This window comes from Cololabis saira, chromosome 3 (assembly GCF_033807715.1).
Source record: "Cololabis saira isolate AMF1-May2022 chromosome 3, fColSai1.1, whole genome shotgun sequence".
Classification (NCBI taxonomy): domain Eukaryota; kingdom Metazoa; phylum Chordata; class Actinopteri; order Beloniformes; family Belonidae; genus Cololabis; species Cololabis saira.
This window is the reverse complement of record NC_084589.1, coordinates 36,307,254-36,321,915: the sequence shown is the minus strand read 5'-3', so window position 1 is coordinate 36,321,915 and position 14,662 is coordinate 36,307,254. Positions and strand designations below refer to the sequence as shown.

The following is a 14,662-nucleotide window of genomic DNA, read 5'->3' as shown; positions in this document are numbered from 1 at the left end:
TGATTTCAACCCCCTCTCCCTCTGTTCCCAGTATCCCCCTCAAATTCCACTCACGTCCTGCCTCTCTGACTTTTTCCTGTAGCCGCTCTCTTTCTATTTTATACATGTTACAGTGCATTAAGATATGTTCACTGTTTTCTTTTATTCCACAGTTCTCACATTTATCACTATCCCTTTTTCCTATTACATGCAAGGTGCCATTTAGTCCTGTGTGGTCCAGTCTGAGTCTTGTTATAACTGTTTCCTCCCTTCGGTTCCTTTCAGTATAATTCTTTGTTATTAGGCTATAGTATTTTGTATTTTGTGATATCCCTGTCCTTTCTGATCTTCCTCCCACCTTTTCTGCCATATTTGCATTCCTTTCTTCTTTATTATTGCTTTATCTTCTCCTTTTCCTAGTGGAACTGGTATTGTTATTTCCTTTTGTAGAGCCATTTTTGCTAATTTATCAGCACCCTCGTTCCCTGTTACTCCCTCGTGTGCTGGTACCCAACAGAACTGTACATCTATGCCACATCTGTGTATTCTTAATAAACTATGAGAAATATCAAGGAGTTAGTCTTCTCTGCACGTTGTTGTTGCCCTGCGTAGAGCCGCGATAGGGGGACGGAACTTTTTTTTTTGAGAGGAGGGAACTTCCTCATTTGAGGCGAAAAACTATGCGTCACCCTTGTGATTATTTGTCGCCCTTTTTCAGGTATGTTACTGGTAACATTTGCAATTTAAATGTTCGAAATAAGTTTGTGATATATTTCTGAATAGTTGGACAATGTTTATGTTTGGTTAAAAGTAATGTAGAGCAGAGTTTTACCGAGTGTTGTCGAGCGTCTGCGTGTGTGTGTGTGTGTGTGTGTGTGTGTGTGTGTGTGTGTGTGTGTGTGTGTGTGTGTGTGCGCGCGCACGGAACCGTCAACATGTTGTGTACCTACATCTAGTTTTTCTATTGTTTACAAGTCTACAGGTGTATAATGTAAATGTATTTTGAACAGTGTCGTTTATTGGTTATTAAGTAGGTTTTAGTAGTTCAATAGTAGTTCAATACTAGACATTATTTAATTATAATTTAGCCAAAATGATGTATGTCTCAGAGAAAATACTGTCGGTGCGTCCGAAATGCAATACTAAACAGTATATACTCCAAAAGTATACTTAGGTGTGGCACAGTTTTGAGTAAATATCAGTATATTAGTGCCGTGTGCACGGCAGGATTGCACACGGCAGGATTGCACACGGCACTTCCTGCCGTTGGGCGGGGAAGTGGTTACCATGGTTACCATGCTGTCACAGCAGCAGTAGCAGCACCGCTCCGCTCTTTCCCTTTCATCCTGGCCGAAACAAGAGGACATTATACAATATTATTATATACGAATATTAATATTATATAATAATATTATTATACTGAATATTATACTTATGACATATACGTATCTGCGCAGCACCTACAGGGTTTTTCCTGGCTCTAATTGAGGCAGAGGTGGCACCATCCTGGTCATGAGCACACGCGTGCGGGTATACCGTGCCTTCAACTGGCTCAAGCAAACACTTTTTACAAGCAAGATATTTAGTATTTTGGGAGTTCTAATATGATTAATAATATGAAAATTATCATGTTAAAGCATTATTTTATTAACATAAAAATATAAATACAAATATAAGAACTAAATCTTACCAAAAATAAAAAGTTAAAAAACAAACTGCCAAAGAGAAAATTATATAAATAAATGAGTGAAAATGGTTTTCTAGAACGAGTTACTTTTTAGGTGACTCTTATTTTAAATGTAATGATTTTTTTTGGACTACAAAATAAAACATTTTGACTGGATATAAGACAAGTAGTCTTGGTAAGATTTTGAGTTTTTGTAGGGTTTCAGACATTTACTGACAAATCTTGCAACCAGCCAGAACATTTCAGCCTCCTATTTTTCCATCTGTGGAAGCTCCTCATGCTCCTTGGGCCGCGTTCAGACTGCAGGCAAATCTGATTCATATCTGATTCCTTCTCATATCCGATTTTCAGGGCTGACTGTCCACACTGTTTTTAGCAAGTGTCCATATCGGATCTGGCTCTGTTCAGACTGGGCCACATCATTGACTGATCTGACGGGTTGCCTTAGCAACGACGTCAGAGCGGAGGCGTCACCCAGCGCGTGTATTGTGTGAAGTCATGTAATTGCGACATCAAAAACAATAACAATACGTGCGTCCTGCCCACCCGATCAAAGGTTATGGGGATCCTTTATTTTTTTATAATTTTATTTTTTTACATATATAAAAAAATCCCAAAATATCTGTTCCGTTTCTGATTGGGTCGGCACTGCGCATCATTTTTAGACACAACAATGAACGCATACCGCAAAAGTTGTGTCTCGGCGGAGGGACCCGACGTCCCAGCAAAATGAGAAACAGAGAAAAGTGTTCAGAACAAAACCACCAGCATACTAACAAACCAACCAACAAAGCTCAGAGTTAACAAAACGAACCAGCAATGAACAACTGGCAGCTGATGAGCTGACGGGCTGCAGGTTCAGGCTCACAGCGCGACTGAAGGCTGATTTATGGTTCCGCGTTACACCAACGCAAAGCCTACGGTGTAGGGGACGCGGCGACCCGCACCGTACGTGGAAATGCGGTCTTTTTTTCTGCTATTAACACATGATTTGTAATGTGAATTTGCAACACTTAAACTACAAATAATAGTTTTTGACGTGACATCAGAGATTGTACATGATCTCTACGAAAGGATGAGTAGCTCCACAACTGGAAATGGGCGGGGGGTTTGAAGCATGGGTCTGGGACAGTCATATCCGATCTGAGTGTTTGGAGCTGTTCAGACTGAGACGCATCTGCCCAAATGTGATATGAATGCGATATGAAACTACCTCCCGGAGGTGGTTTCGATCTGGTTTGCAAAAATCGGATCTCATGCGGTTTGGGACTCCAGGCTATAAGTGACTACAAAGGGGAAAACAAACCAAACCCCACAAATAACATCTACCCTCCCAGATGAACTTAACTCATTTTATGCCAGGTTGGAGCCCTCTGTCAGCACAACTTCCCCCACCCACACCGTCACCTCTGCGGGAGAACAGAACCCCCCTCAACCCCCCTTTGACTGTCCCGTAACCATCAGCGAGGCCGACGTCCGCCGCTCCTTCAGCAGGATTAATCCACGTAAGGCAGCAGGTCCGGACGGCATCCCGGGACGTGTCCTAAAAGCCTGTGCCCACCAGCTGGCGGGGGTATTCACGGGAATATTCAACCTGTCTCTCTCCCTCAGAACTGTTCCCACCTGCCTCAAGTACAGCACCATCATTCCCATCCCCAAACAGCAGAAAGTAACTAGTCTCAATGACTGGCGCCCCATAGCCCTCACACCCATAGCCAGTAAGTGCTTTGAGCAACTGGTCAAGTCACAAATAACCCCCATGCTTCCCCCCACCCTGGACCCCTTGCAGTTGGCCTACCGTGCCAACAGGAGTACGGAGGACGCTATTTCTCACGTCCTCCACACTACCCTCTCCCACCTGGAAGGGAAGAACGCCTATGTAAGACTGCTATTTGTGGATTACAGATCGGCGTTCAACACAATCGTTCCATCTAGGCTCGTCAGCAAGCTCCAGGACCTGGGTCTGCACACAGCTCTGTGTGACTGGATCCTGGACTTTCTTACGGGCCGCCCCCAGGTGGTGAGAGTGGGCGACTGCACCTCCTCCCCACTGACTATTGGCACAGGAGCACCACAGGGCTGCGTTCTCAGCCCACTCCTGTACTCCCTCTACACCCACGACTGCATGGCCTCACACCCCTTCAACACCATCGTGAAATTTGCAGATGACACGGTGGTGGTGGGGCGGATCACCGGTGATGACGAGGCAGCTTACAGGGAGGAAGTCACCAGCCTGGAGCGGTGGTGTGAGGAGAACCACCTCCAAATGAACGTCTCCAAGACCAAGGAGGTCATTGTGGATTACAGGCGGGGGAGGGACCCACAACCTCCTGTCACCATTAATGGTGCTGTGGTGGAGAGGGTGGTGTTAGATTCCTAAATCATCACAACATACATTAATAATTTAGAAAAAGACACCAGAGACTCTGGAATGATTTTTAAGGCCTTCTGCGCAGAAGTGAAGCAAAGTCGGAGCCCTGTCGAGCAACATGGCTCTCTCTCTATGGCTCTCGACGAAATGCCTGTTGGGTCCTTCTTTGCAGGAGGTATTTATTTGAAAAACCGACAGGCGTCGGCTATGTCAGGGGTTCTTAACCTTTCTGACCTTGGGGCCCAATTTTTTCAGTACAGAGTGGCCCGGGGCCCATTAAATATTAACACTGTATAGCAGGGGTATTCAACTAAAAGGTCCATTTAGAGAAAATGTACTCAAGCGAAGGTCCAGAACATCATAATATATATATATATATACTGTATATATATATACATATATATATATATATATATATATATATATATATATATATATATATATATATATATATATATATATATATATATATATATATATATATATATATATACATACCGGAATATATATATATATTCAAGTAGCCTCATAGTTGTTTCAACATCTGCATCTGACTGTTATATAAAAAAAGTACATATTTGCCATTTAACTTGAATTACTTGAATTTTTTTTCTCTTAAAAATAAAATACATTTTATTTTATTTTTCAAATGCTATCTTATTTTATTTCTCTACCAGCAGTTTGAATTTCCCCTTTTCTTTGTTAATTGTCTCAACACATTTTTTATAATAAATGAATATAAACATTGGTGAGCCTGGAACGATATTTAGTTTTAATTATGTTCATTGTGGAGAAAGCTGCTTCACAGCTGTATGTGGACCAAAATATGGGCAGGATGTTTTAAGATTATCAGTTTATTTTCTGTGACTTCAGTTCAGACTTGGGTGGATATGTTTGATGAAAAACTTGAACGCCACGGTCTCTGAACGTATGAGACACTGGTTTTGTCCCAGAACTAGGATGAATCTGTCCATTCCGGGTTGAGTTTTCCTTTCCACCTGTTACGCTTCTCATCTCTGTATACACTCAAGCTAATTACCATATTTTTACCATACGGGCGCCTGTGGAAAGACGCACCCTCAGTTTTGTGTCATTTCTGTAAACACACACAGCGCGCCGTGTGGAAAGGCCCCATCAACACACACGGAGCGCCGCCTTACAACAACACACACACCAGCATACAAGTGTGCATATTTAAAAATAGAGCGGGAACAAAACTTAGTTTGATTGTACTTTATTTAAGATATTACATTAATCAGTTGTCAGAGGACTCAGCGCGTCAGGTTTCATCCGAGCCTGATCAGCTCAGACGGGCAGGAGCCCGCAGCTCTCTGGCTGCGGAGCAGTCGAGTCTTTCCGATGCTTTTGAGAAAGCCCGAACAACAGTCCAGCCCAGCAGACACGTCGGCCCACGCATCTACATGTACAATCCTTCAGCAGTAACGACGGAGCCCGCAAGCCCGAGAGGCACCGACCTCCCCGGCCGCGGGGACGCGTCAGGAAAATGATCACGCCGCGCTCGCTCGCTCTGGGCGCAGACCCAAGTAGTCGATCCCTGATCCTGGCGGATCTAAACCTACTCTGTGCAAAATGAAGAATTTACTCTGTAACTACACTCCATTTCTCTTACTATTACACGTACAGCTAGCTGAGTGTCTTCTCCTCATTTGGTCGGGAGTTGCTATGCAGTCCCGCGGCCCTCGCGGCCCACATGTGCAAAACTGATTTTTTTTTGGCGGCCCACTAGATGGCGCTCGCGGCCCAAGTGTGGGCCGCGGCCCTATGGTTAAGAATCACTGGGCTATGTTAAGACAACCAATGGTAGACAGTGGATGGACAATGGACAGAAACAGGAAACAGATGGTCACACACATGTGACTTTTCAGTTAAAGAGGCTTGGTATGAAGAAACAAACAGACATCCTTAAAACACAAAGGGTCAAGAGGTCAACTAAAACAGGACCTCTAAAACAGGAGGTTTGAACAGATGGTTTTTAAAGACACTGGGTTATTTACAAACCAGAAGTCACCAGGCCAACCTTCATGGGGGTCTCGTGTTATCAGATGGTCCAACTAAACCTAGCTAACCTTTAAGTCAGCTTAAAGTCTTGAAACAACATGAAGGGTCAATAAATGAGCCCCTTCTAGACAAACAAGAACTCTGTGAGGCTTTGCACAGATGTGTCTAAAGACACTGCTCAGCTGTTAACAAAGCCCTAAATACCTAAATACCATCAGGGAATGGCCTGTCCTGTAACTTCTGTTAACAATTGTAAACTTGTGAAAAACGCAGCAGTCAACTTCTCTGAGCTTACCTAATTCTGTTACGTTCATAATGACAATTTAATTCAAAAACGTTGATTAACTTCACAGTGGAAACCTTTAAATACCTGGGAGTACACATCCACGAACAACTAAAATGGGAGACACACACAACCGTGGTGGTCGCGAAAGCGCAACAGCGCCTGTATGGACTCAGGCGTCTCAAACAGTTCGGCCTGACCAATAAGACCATCCTGAACTTTTATCGGGGGACGGTGGAGAGCCTGCTGACCAGCAGCTTCACCGGCTGGTACGGGAGCTGCACCGACAGAGATCATAGAGCTTTCAGGAGGGTGGTGCGCTCAGCCGAGCGCATCACTGGCTGTCAGTTGCCTACACTGGAGGAACTGTACACACAGCGCTGCCTCAGCAAATCCCTGAGGATTATAAAGGACCCCACACACCCCCAAAATACATTTTTTAAGTTGCTGCCCTCAGGGAAACGATATCAGTCAATCAAGGCCAATACCAGCAGACTGAAGAACAGTTTTATTCCACAGTCGGTCAGACTGCTGAACAAACACAAATGAACAATGAACACTATGATTTGACGGCCTTGTACGCTGATTTTAGTTCTTTTAAACGATTTTAGTTCTTTTAAACGTTTTTTCTCTTAGACTAGCATTTTATTATTACTGTTTTAACTATGTATTGTGGAGCACGACCCAGCATAAGCTTTTCACCATGCATGTACTTCTACATTCTGTGTGACAAATAAACACCTTGAACCTTGAACCTTGAACCTTCAGATTTCAAAAGAGTCATCCAGTTTCAATCTGGATGGGCTAAAAATCGGATATTGGCTGGCAGTCTGAACACGGCCTTGTAGTCCAAGGCCTCCTGGTCTGGTCCATCGATGGCCACTTTTAGGGCTGGGCGATATGGACCAAAAGTCATATCTCGATATTTTCTAGCTGAATGGCGATACTCGATATATATCGATATTTTTTCTGTGCCATAATTGGGGTTTCCCCCAAAGCATTATAGCATAGCATCTATGTTAGCTTCATTTTTTTCTGAGGCAAACCCTTAAAAAAACAGTTTTAATACAAAGCCTCGTGCCAAATGTCACACAGGTACCTTTATTAACAGAGGTCTGCACAATATCAAAATGTGTAAAACAAATGAAATAAAAATAAACTGCCTACATATATAGAATAAAAATACTTCTTGAATAAAATAAAACAAATATCCCTTTCCTGCATAACAATTAAATTAAAATACCCTGTGCAATTAATACAATGTAGACAGTAACAGGCAGACTTTTCCACTGAGGTTGACATTTGTGCAAATGACAAAACATTTGTGCAAATCTCAAATAAAACATTCAAGTCAAATTTTCACAAAATAAGCTACCGGTATATCAAAATGGTAAAAAAAAAATAATATTTTTTTTTTTTTTTTAATAATCGATATAAACGATATTGTCTCGTACCATATCGCGTTTCAAAATATATCGATATATATTAAAATCTCGATATATCGCCCAGCGCTAGCCACTTTACAACAGACATCCAAGTGCCTCTCCTTCAGTCTGTTGCACAGAGGTGTCTTCACCTTAAACAAAACAATTCATGCATTAAGTATTTTTGTATTTATTTTGATACAGACATAAATAGTGATAGTGCCTGCGGCATGGGGTCACAGTGCTTTTGGCATAAATAACAGACCATACCTTCCTCAGTAAGCCTGAGCAGGTAAATTTGTTCAGCCACCGTTTGTTAAACCCACTGGCTCTGTGTTTTTGAGACGATCTGTGAAGATGAATAAAAAGTGATGTTTAAATCACGTACAAGTTGGCTTCGCGTTGATATGCTCCTAATGACTTGGAAACTGACTACCGTTACCCTCGCCTCGCCAACTCCTTCTGTCCTGCACTCTGACCCTCGGTATCACCTTTCATGCATATTTGTGCATACTTTCAGCCCTGACAAAATTGCCGCATCTCGTCGGTAACATGATTTATTACTTCTTTAACTGCCTGTAACGTTAACTGTCGGCATCGTTTCACTTGCACTCTTGCTTCTCCTGGTCGCGAGGTCGCTTTTTAAAGTATCGTATCGGCCCGAATATAAGACGAATAAACAAGACATGCTCGGATGCAAAAGAAACAATATTTACCTGTTTGAACAGTCAGGGAAAACCAGGACGCCGATTTTTAATACAACAAATAACGGAAAAACGCGGAAAATAATTCTCACGTTTTCTTCGTCTTTTTCTGGTGCACTGTCGTTGATACAGCGCCTCCACACGGCGTAATGCTGCAACTGCAGTCAAAATAACATCCATCCAGTCCAACGCCTGCCAGAAAATAACAATTTTCATAACGTCTGAGTTTTGAGAGCTGGGGGCAGCACGAAATGAGGCGGAGGCGGCCGCCTTCTAATTTTGTGTGCAGGAAAAACCCTGACCTAGCAACCAAACACCGCAGCATTGCATTGTGGGAAGTTTCTGCTTAGTAAAGTAAAAAAAAAAAAGTAAAAATCTCACATACTGTTTTTGCTACTCATTAGGGTGGAAGGATGGAATTTCGGACGCAGCTTGTGTTTGTCAGATGTCAGATGATATGTAACCTCTGTAACCGTGATTATTGTGAATATTGTTTTGCACTTGAGTAAATGCTCTCGTTTGGGAAAGACTGCATCACTTGTGATTATCTCGCCCTTTTTCAGAGGCGTAACACAAGTGACCTCTACTGCTCAGTAGAAGCAAAAAAAACAAAAGAGGAACAAACCAGAGCAGGATCAGCTGATCTGTGTACAACACCATTGATGTGTGTTTCCTCTGCAGATGAAGGTGTGTGTGTGAGCTGATGTGGACGTGAATTCAGCAGAATGGATCAGGGTGAGGACGGAAAGGAGGGAGTCCCTCCCTCTGAAACCTCTCTGTGTGGGGAACATGAGAGTCGGGGCAAAGCTCAGAGGTGAGATGAGCATCTCTAACTGTCCGTGACTCTTCTGCATGTCAGAGCTCAAGACTCACATCACCAAACATCATTATTACAGGAATCAACCTGAACCTGGACCTGGACCCAGCTGTGTGTCCTTGAAGAGCAACTGGTCAAAAGACTTCATAATTAACTTTAAAGGAGACCAACGTTCTGCTGTAAAGAGGTGAGTGTATCTAAATGCTGCCAATGATTTATGTTCAATGCTTTTTAAATAGACTGAATATTTATACACTTCTTTTTCATATAAATAGAATATGTACATTTTGAACTGTTGTCTTCTATCAGGATCCATCAGAAAAGAGACTCTCTTGAACATGAACCCAGCTGTTTGTCCTTGAAGAGCGACTGGTCAAAAGACTTCATAATTAACTTTAAAGGAGACCAACAGTCTTCTTCAGAGAGGTGAGATGTGTTTAAATGCATTACATTTATTTAGATCAGTCTTCATGTTAGGAAATGTCCACATGTTTCTTCCTGAGTAGATCCATGTAGTCCTGGGGCCTCATTTATCAACCGTTCGTAGAAAAGGTTCTAAATCCCGTCGTAGGAATGAAATTTAGAATGTATGTAAGTTAAAAAAAATACGGATTTATCAAACGTGCGGACGCTGGTCGTACGCACATCAGTGATGATAAATCCCACCTGTTCTTAACTGCCGTGCTCGTGCACGGTTACCGTCATTTGCATTCAGAAACGCCTCTAATTGACCATATATGGCAGCAACAACAGCTCCCGGTTGGAGGTTTAAGTAAGTAAGTAAGTAAGTAAACTTTATTTGTAGAGCGCTCTTCACAGACCATGGTCACAGAGCGCTTCACAGTTAAAATAAAAACACAGTTAAGGGATACATACAAATTTAAGATTAAAAGGGCCAAGACAACACATTTACAATCATAACAGCCCCAAGATAATTAGGCAAAAGCCTGCACAAATAAAAAGGTCTTTAGTTGCCTTTTGAAGGAGTCAACAGACTCCATGGAACGCAGAGAGACTGGAAGATCGTTCCAAAGCCTGGGAGCAACGGCCTGGAAGGATTGGTCTCCTCTGGTCCGGAAGCGAGTACGAGGAGCCATCAGCAGATTCTGATCCACAGACCTCAGAGCCCGAGCTGGGGTGTAGGGCTGGATCAGATCGCTGATGTAAGGTGGAGCCTGACCATGCAAAGCTCTGAAAGTTAAAACCAGAATTTTAAAATTTACCCTAGAGGAAACTGGCAGCCAATGAAGAGCTTTGAGAATAGGGGTTATGTGTGACCTCCTATTAGCGCGGGCCAGAATTCTTGCTGCGGAATTCTGCACTAGCTGCAGGCGAGACAGCTCCTTCTTGTTTAGACAAGAGAATAAACTGTTACAGTAGTCCAAACGCGAGGACACAAATGCGTGAATGACCAGCTCCAAATCCTTTTGCGACAACATTTTCCTGAGTTTCGAAATATTCCTCAGATGAAAAAAGCAATTCCTTGTCAGCTGTTTGCAGTGTTGCACTAATGACATGTCTTTGTCAAACACAACACCCAGGTTTCTTAGGCTCGGTTTAACAGACTGGCCCAAATCACCCAAATACTGGTTAATCCCAGGAATGGAGGCATCAGGGGCAATAACCAGGGTTTCTGTTTTGTCTACGTTTAGCTGCAAGGTGTTCACACTTAGCCATTGTTTTATCTCCACCAAGCAATGAACTAGGGAATTTAGCCTGTGGAGCTCAGTAGGCTTGAAAGAGCAGTAAAGCTGAATATCATCAGCAAACATGTGGTAGGAGACATCAGGAAAACTCTGGACGATTTTTCCCAAGGGGATCAAATACAACAAAAATAATAAAGGACCCAAAACAGAACCTTGGGGGACTCCACACAACAGATCTGCTGACCCAGACCTTATTTGGTTAGCTGTAACACTAAAGCTACGCCCAGAAAGGTATGACGAGAACCACTGTAGAACTGAACCTGACAGTCCTACTTCATCCCTCAGCCTTCTCAACAGGATTTGGTGGTCGACGGTGTCAAAGGCTGAGGACAGATCTAAGAGAACTAGAACAGTGCATTTTCCTGAATCAGCAGACATCATAATGTCACTGGACACTTTCAGCAAGGCTGTCTCCGTAGAGTGATGTTTGCGGAAACCAGACTGAAAAGTCTCATGGATGTTGTTTTGATCCAGGAATAATGACAGCTGCTCAGAGACCACCTTCTCTAGGATCTTGGACAAGATTGGTAGCTTAGAGATCGGCCTGAAATTACCGAGGACAGTCGGGTCTAAGCCTGCCTTTTTGAGTAAAGGCTCCACTATAGCATGCTTAAAAGCATTGGGAAACACTCCAGAGGACAGAGAGAGGTTAACCATTTTGGTAACCCAGGGGCCAATTACATCAAACACTTTCACAAAAAGCCTACACGGAAGGACATCCGATGAGCAAGAGGAGAGTTTCATCTTGGTCACCAGTGCTGAGATATCAGCAAGAGTCACAGACCTAAATGAGGACCACAAGCTGGAGACAGGCTCAGCGACAGCAGGGGTTCCACACAAAAGGGGAGGGATTTTCTCCTTGATCAACTTAATTTTCTCAGTAAAAAATCTCAATAATGCATTGCTGTCCGCTTCACAAAAAACAGGAGTAACTGGTGCAACAGGACACACAAGAGAATTGATGGTGTTAAAAAGCACTTTGGGATTTTTCTTGTTAGCCGTTACCAGTTGACGAATAAAGTCTGATCTGGCATTTTCCACCATCTCATTATATGAGGCCACAAGATCCCTGAGATGGAGTCTGTGCACCTCAAGTTTAGTGGATTTCCACAGGCGTTCAGTCTTACGACAAAGTCTCCTTAGACTCATGGTGTCTTCATTTGTCCAAGGGCACACTTTTTTCCGAACTGACCAGCTTGATTTAAAAGGTGCCACCTGATCCAGAATTTTGACACAATGGTTGGTAAAACACTGAGTAAAATTGTCCACATCAAGGCAGTCCATAAACAAAAGAGGGTCAAACATGGCAGAGAAACTGTCTGCAGTATTAGCAGAAATAACACGCCTGAGACCTAGCTTCTATGGGCTTAGGCTCAGGGCTGAAGTGGAGATCAAACTGAACAAGAAAATGATCACTGAGCTGGATGTCCTGTACAGACACATTTGAAATGTCTAGTCCAAGGGTAAAAACTAAGTCTAAAATGTGGCCTTTCTGGTGTGTGGGCTCAGAAACATGTTGCTCAAAATTAAAAGCTTCAGTCAATGATAAAAGTTCCTTTGCGGAGCAAGATGAGCTGTCATCAACATGAAAGTTAAAATCTCCAAGGATAAGAACAGATTCCAACTTTATTATGGAGGATAAAAAGTCACTAAAATCCTTCAGAAACAGAGCAGCAGGTCCAGGGGGACGGTAGATTGACACACAGCAAAATGGATTTGAAGATCCCACCATGACCATTTGGGACTCAAATGAAGTCAAATCCTGGGTCTGGGTCATTTTGCATGTGCAACTGTCCTTATATATAACGGCCAGACCCCCCCCACGACGGCAGGGGCGGGGTTTCCCGACAACAGAGCAGCCAACTGGACAGAGTTCATTTAGATGAATAAACTCTTCCTCTCTCTGCCATGTCTCCGAAAGACACATTAAATCCAGCTTTTCTCTTGTGAAAAGATCGTTCAGAGAGAAGGATTTATTTGTAATAGACCGGGCATTCAGCAGGCCGATATGCAGGGTCGATGACGTCAGGGAGGTAGTGTCCGTGGAGCGCATCGGGATTGGTCGAAGGCACGTCCAGCGGTCACGTGGCCTCCAGCTGGACCTTGCGGGAGCCGGTGTAAACACGGAAGAGCGTGGAGGCGATGAGGACCATTGACCACTACTCCAGCGCTGTGTAGGCTCCAAGACTGTCCTTGTGGTCCAAGCAGACGAAAGCATGAATGTGCTGTCGCACACATTGAGGAGAGGGACCCGGCGCAGACACCTTACACGTTGTCCATGGCCGGCGACAGCAGAACCCAGGCGTGCTGCAGCGCGTCGTCGCTTCACCTGGACACCAGAGCGCGAGCCTCTTCTCCTTGATTTCCTACGGACTGGGCCCGGGGCCCGACAAACTTTTACAAACTTTTTTACAAACTTTATTGAACAAAATTCTGTAGAGTTTACAACAAAAGGCAAATGTAACAAAATAATCAATTATCTACAGACATTCAACATTTGGGGGGGTTGAGAGCAAAAAAAAAAAAAAAGATACATTTACTGACAAGCTATGGGAAGTGTATTAATAAAAATTAAGAAACAAAGACATTGTTTCATATAAGCTTTTGGCAATATCGTTTTTTTCACGGATCAATTTTAGAGACGCTAAGTAGTTTACATTAATTTTTTCAGATGTACAATGGAGGGGTTTTCTGTTATTCCATTTGCATTTATGTATGTGATATTTAGCTTGTAAAATAATTATGTTGACCATGTTTGATATATTTCTTGGAAGATTATCCATAAATTAAGATTTGGTTGGAGTCAAAAGCTCCTGCTTGGAGGTGCAAACACCAACCGAGCTGTTCTGCAGAATAAATGAGTCGTGCGTTCAGGCCACCGGGCAACGACGGGTAAGCGAGACATAGTTGCATCGCAGATTATTTGTGCATCGATTGAATGAAATCCTTTCATGTCCACGTAACTGAATTCATTATGTGATGGGGCTTTTATGGCGATGTGGGTGCAATGTATAGCTCCAATTATGTTTGGGAATCCGGCGATGGCATGAAATCCTCGTTTAATTTCGACTTGGTGATGTGTGTATGGAAACTGGGTGTAAATTAGGACCAGAGAAATTATTCCATCCAACACTGCCGGCATGATTTTGCTTAGTGTCGGCTGCGAAATGCCGCATATGTCAAAATGTTCCGGTGGCAAAAAATCCCAGGGTGGACAGGAGCTGGATTTGACTGGGATGGCTTGCATTTTGTCTCTGGCTCCATTATAGGTTGTAAATCACGGCATAGATCCATCAGAATGTTTTTGGGGAAGCGCTACCTGCTGAGAAGCCGCTCCGTGCTCTCACAGATCAACAGATCAGCGCGCTCTTTGAAAACGCGCTCCCTCGGAGCGCACGGTTTCTAAATCCTCCTCCAGTGCAAGATAAGCCATGGTACTTGTATTTTCTTTTCAGCTCGTCCTGCCAAAGCTGACTTTTATAGCTTGTCACACCAATTATTCAAAATGTCTGAATTACTAATGGAGAATTTTTATTAATTGGAGGAAACGGGGAACATGTGCACATGTTCCCCGTTCAGTCACAGTTCAGCGATCTCAAACTTCACATGTAAAGTTTGAGACTCTTTTAATGGGTTCTATTTGTAGTTTCACTGTTCTACCACTAGGTTTTG

At 43.2% G+C, this 14,662-nt stretch overlaps 1 protein-coding gene across 1 annotated transcript in view; it reads left to right on the top strand.

Moving 5' to 3' along the window:
• LOC133438547 (NLR family CARD domain-containing protein 3-like) overlaps positions 1-14,662 on the top strand; it is an 88,063-nt gene that overhangs the window by 59,225 nt on the left and 14,176 nt on the right. The window contains exons 2-4 of the mRNA XM_061717393.1: positions 9,149-9,238; positions 9,315-9,455; positions 13,283-13,292. Of these exons, the coding sequence (XP_061573377.1) occupies positions 9,193-9,238; positions 9,315-9,455; positions 13,283-13,292 (197 nt within the window). The 5' untranslated portion in view covers positions 9,149-9,192. The remainder of the gene's footprint in view (positions 1-9,148; positions 9,239-9,314; positions 9,456-13,282; positions 13,293-14,662) is intronic.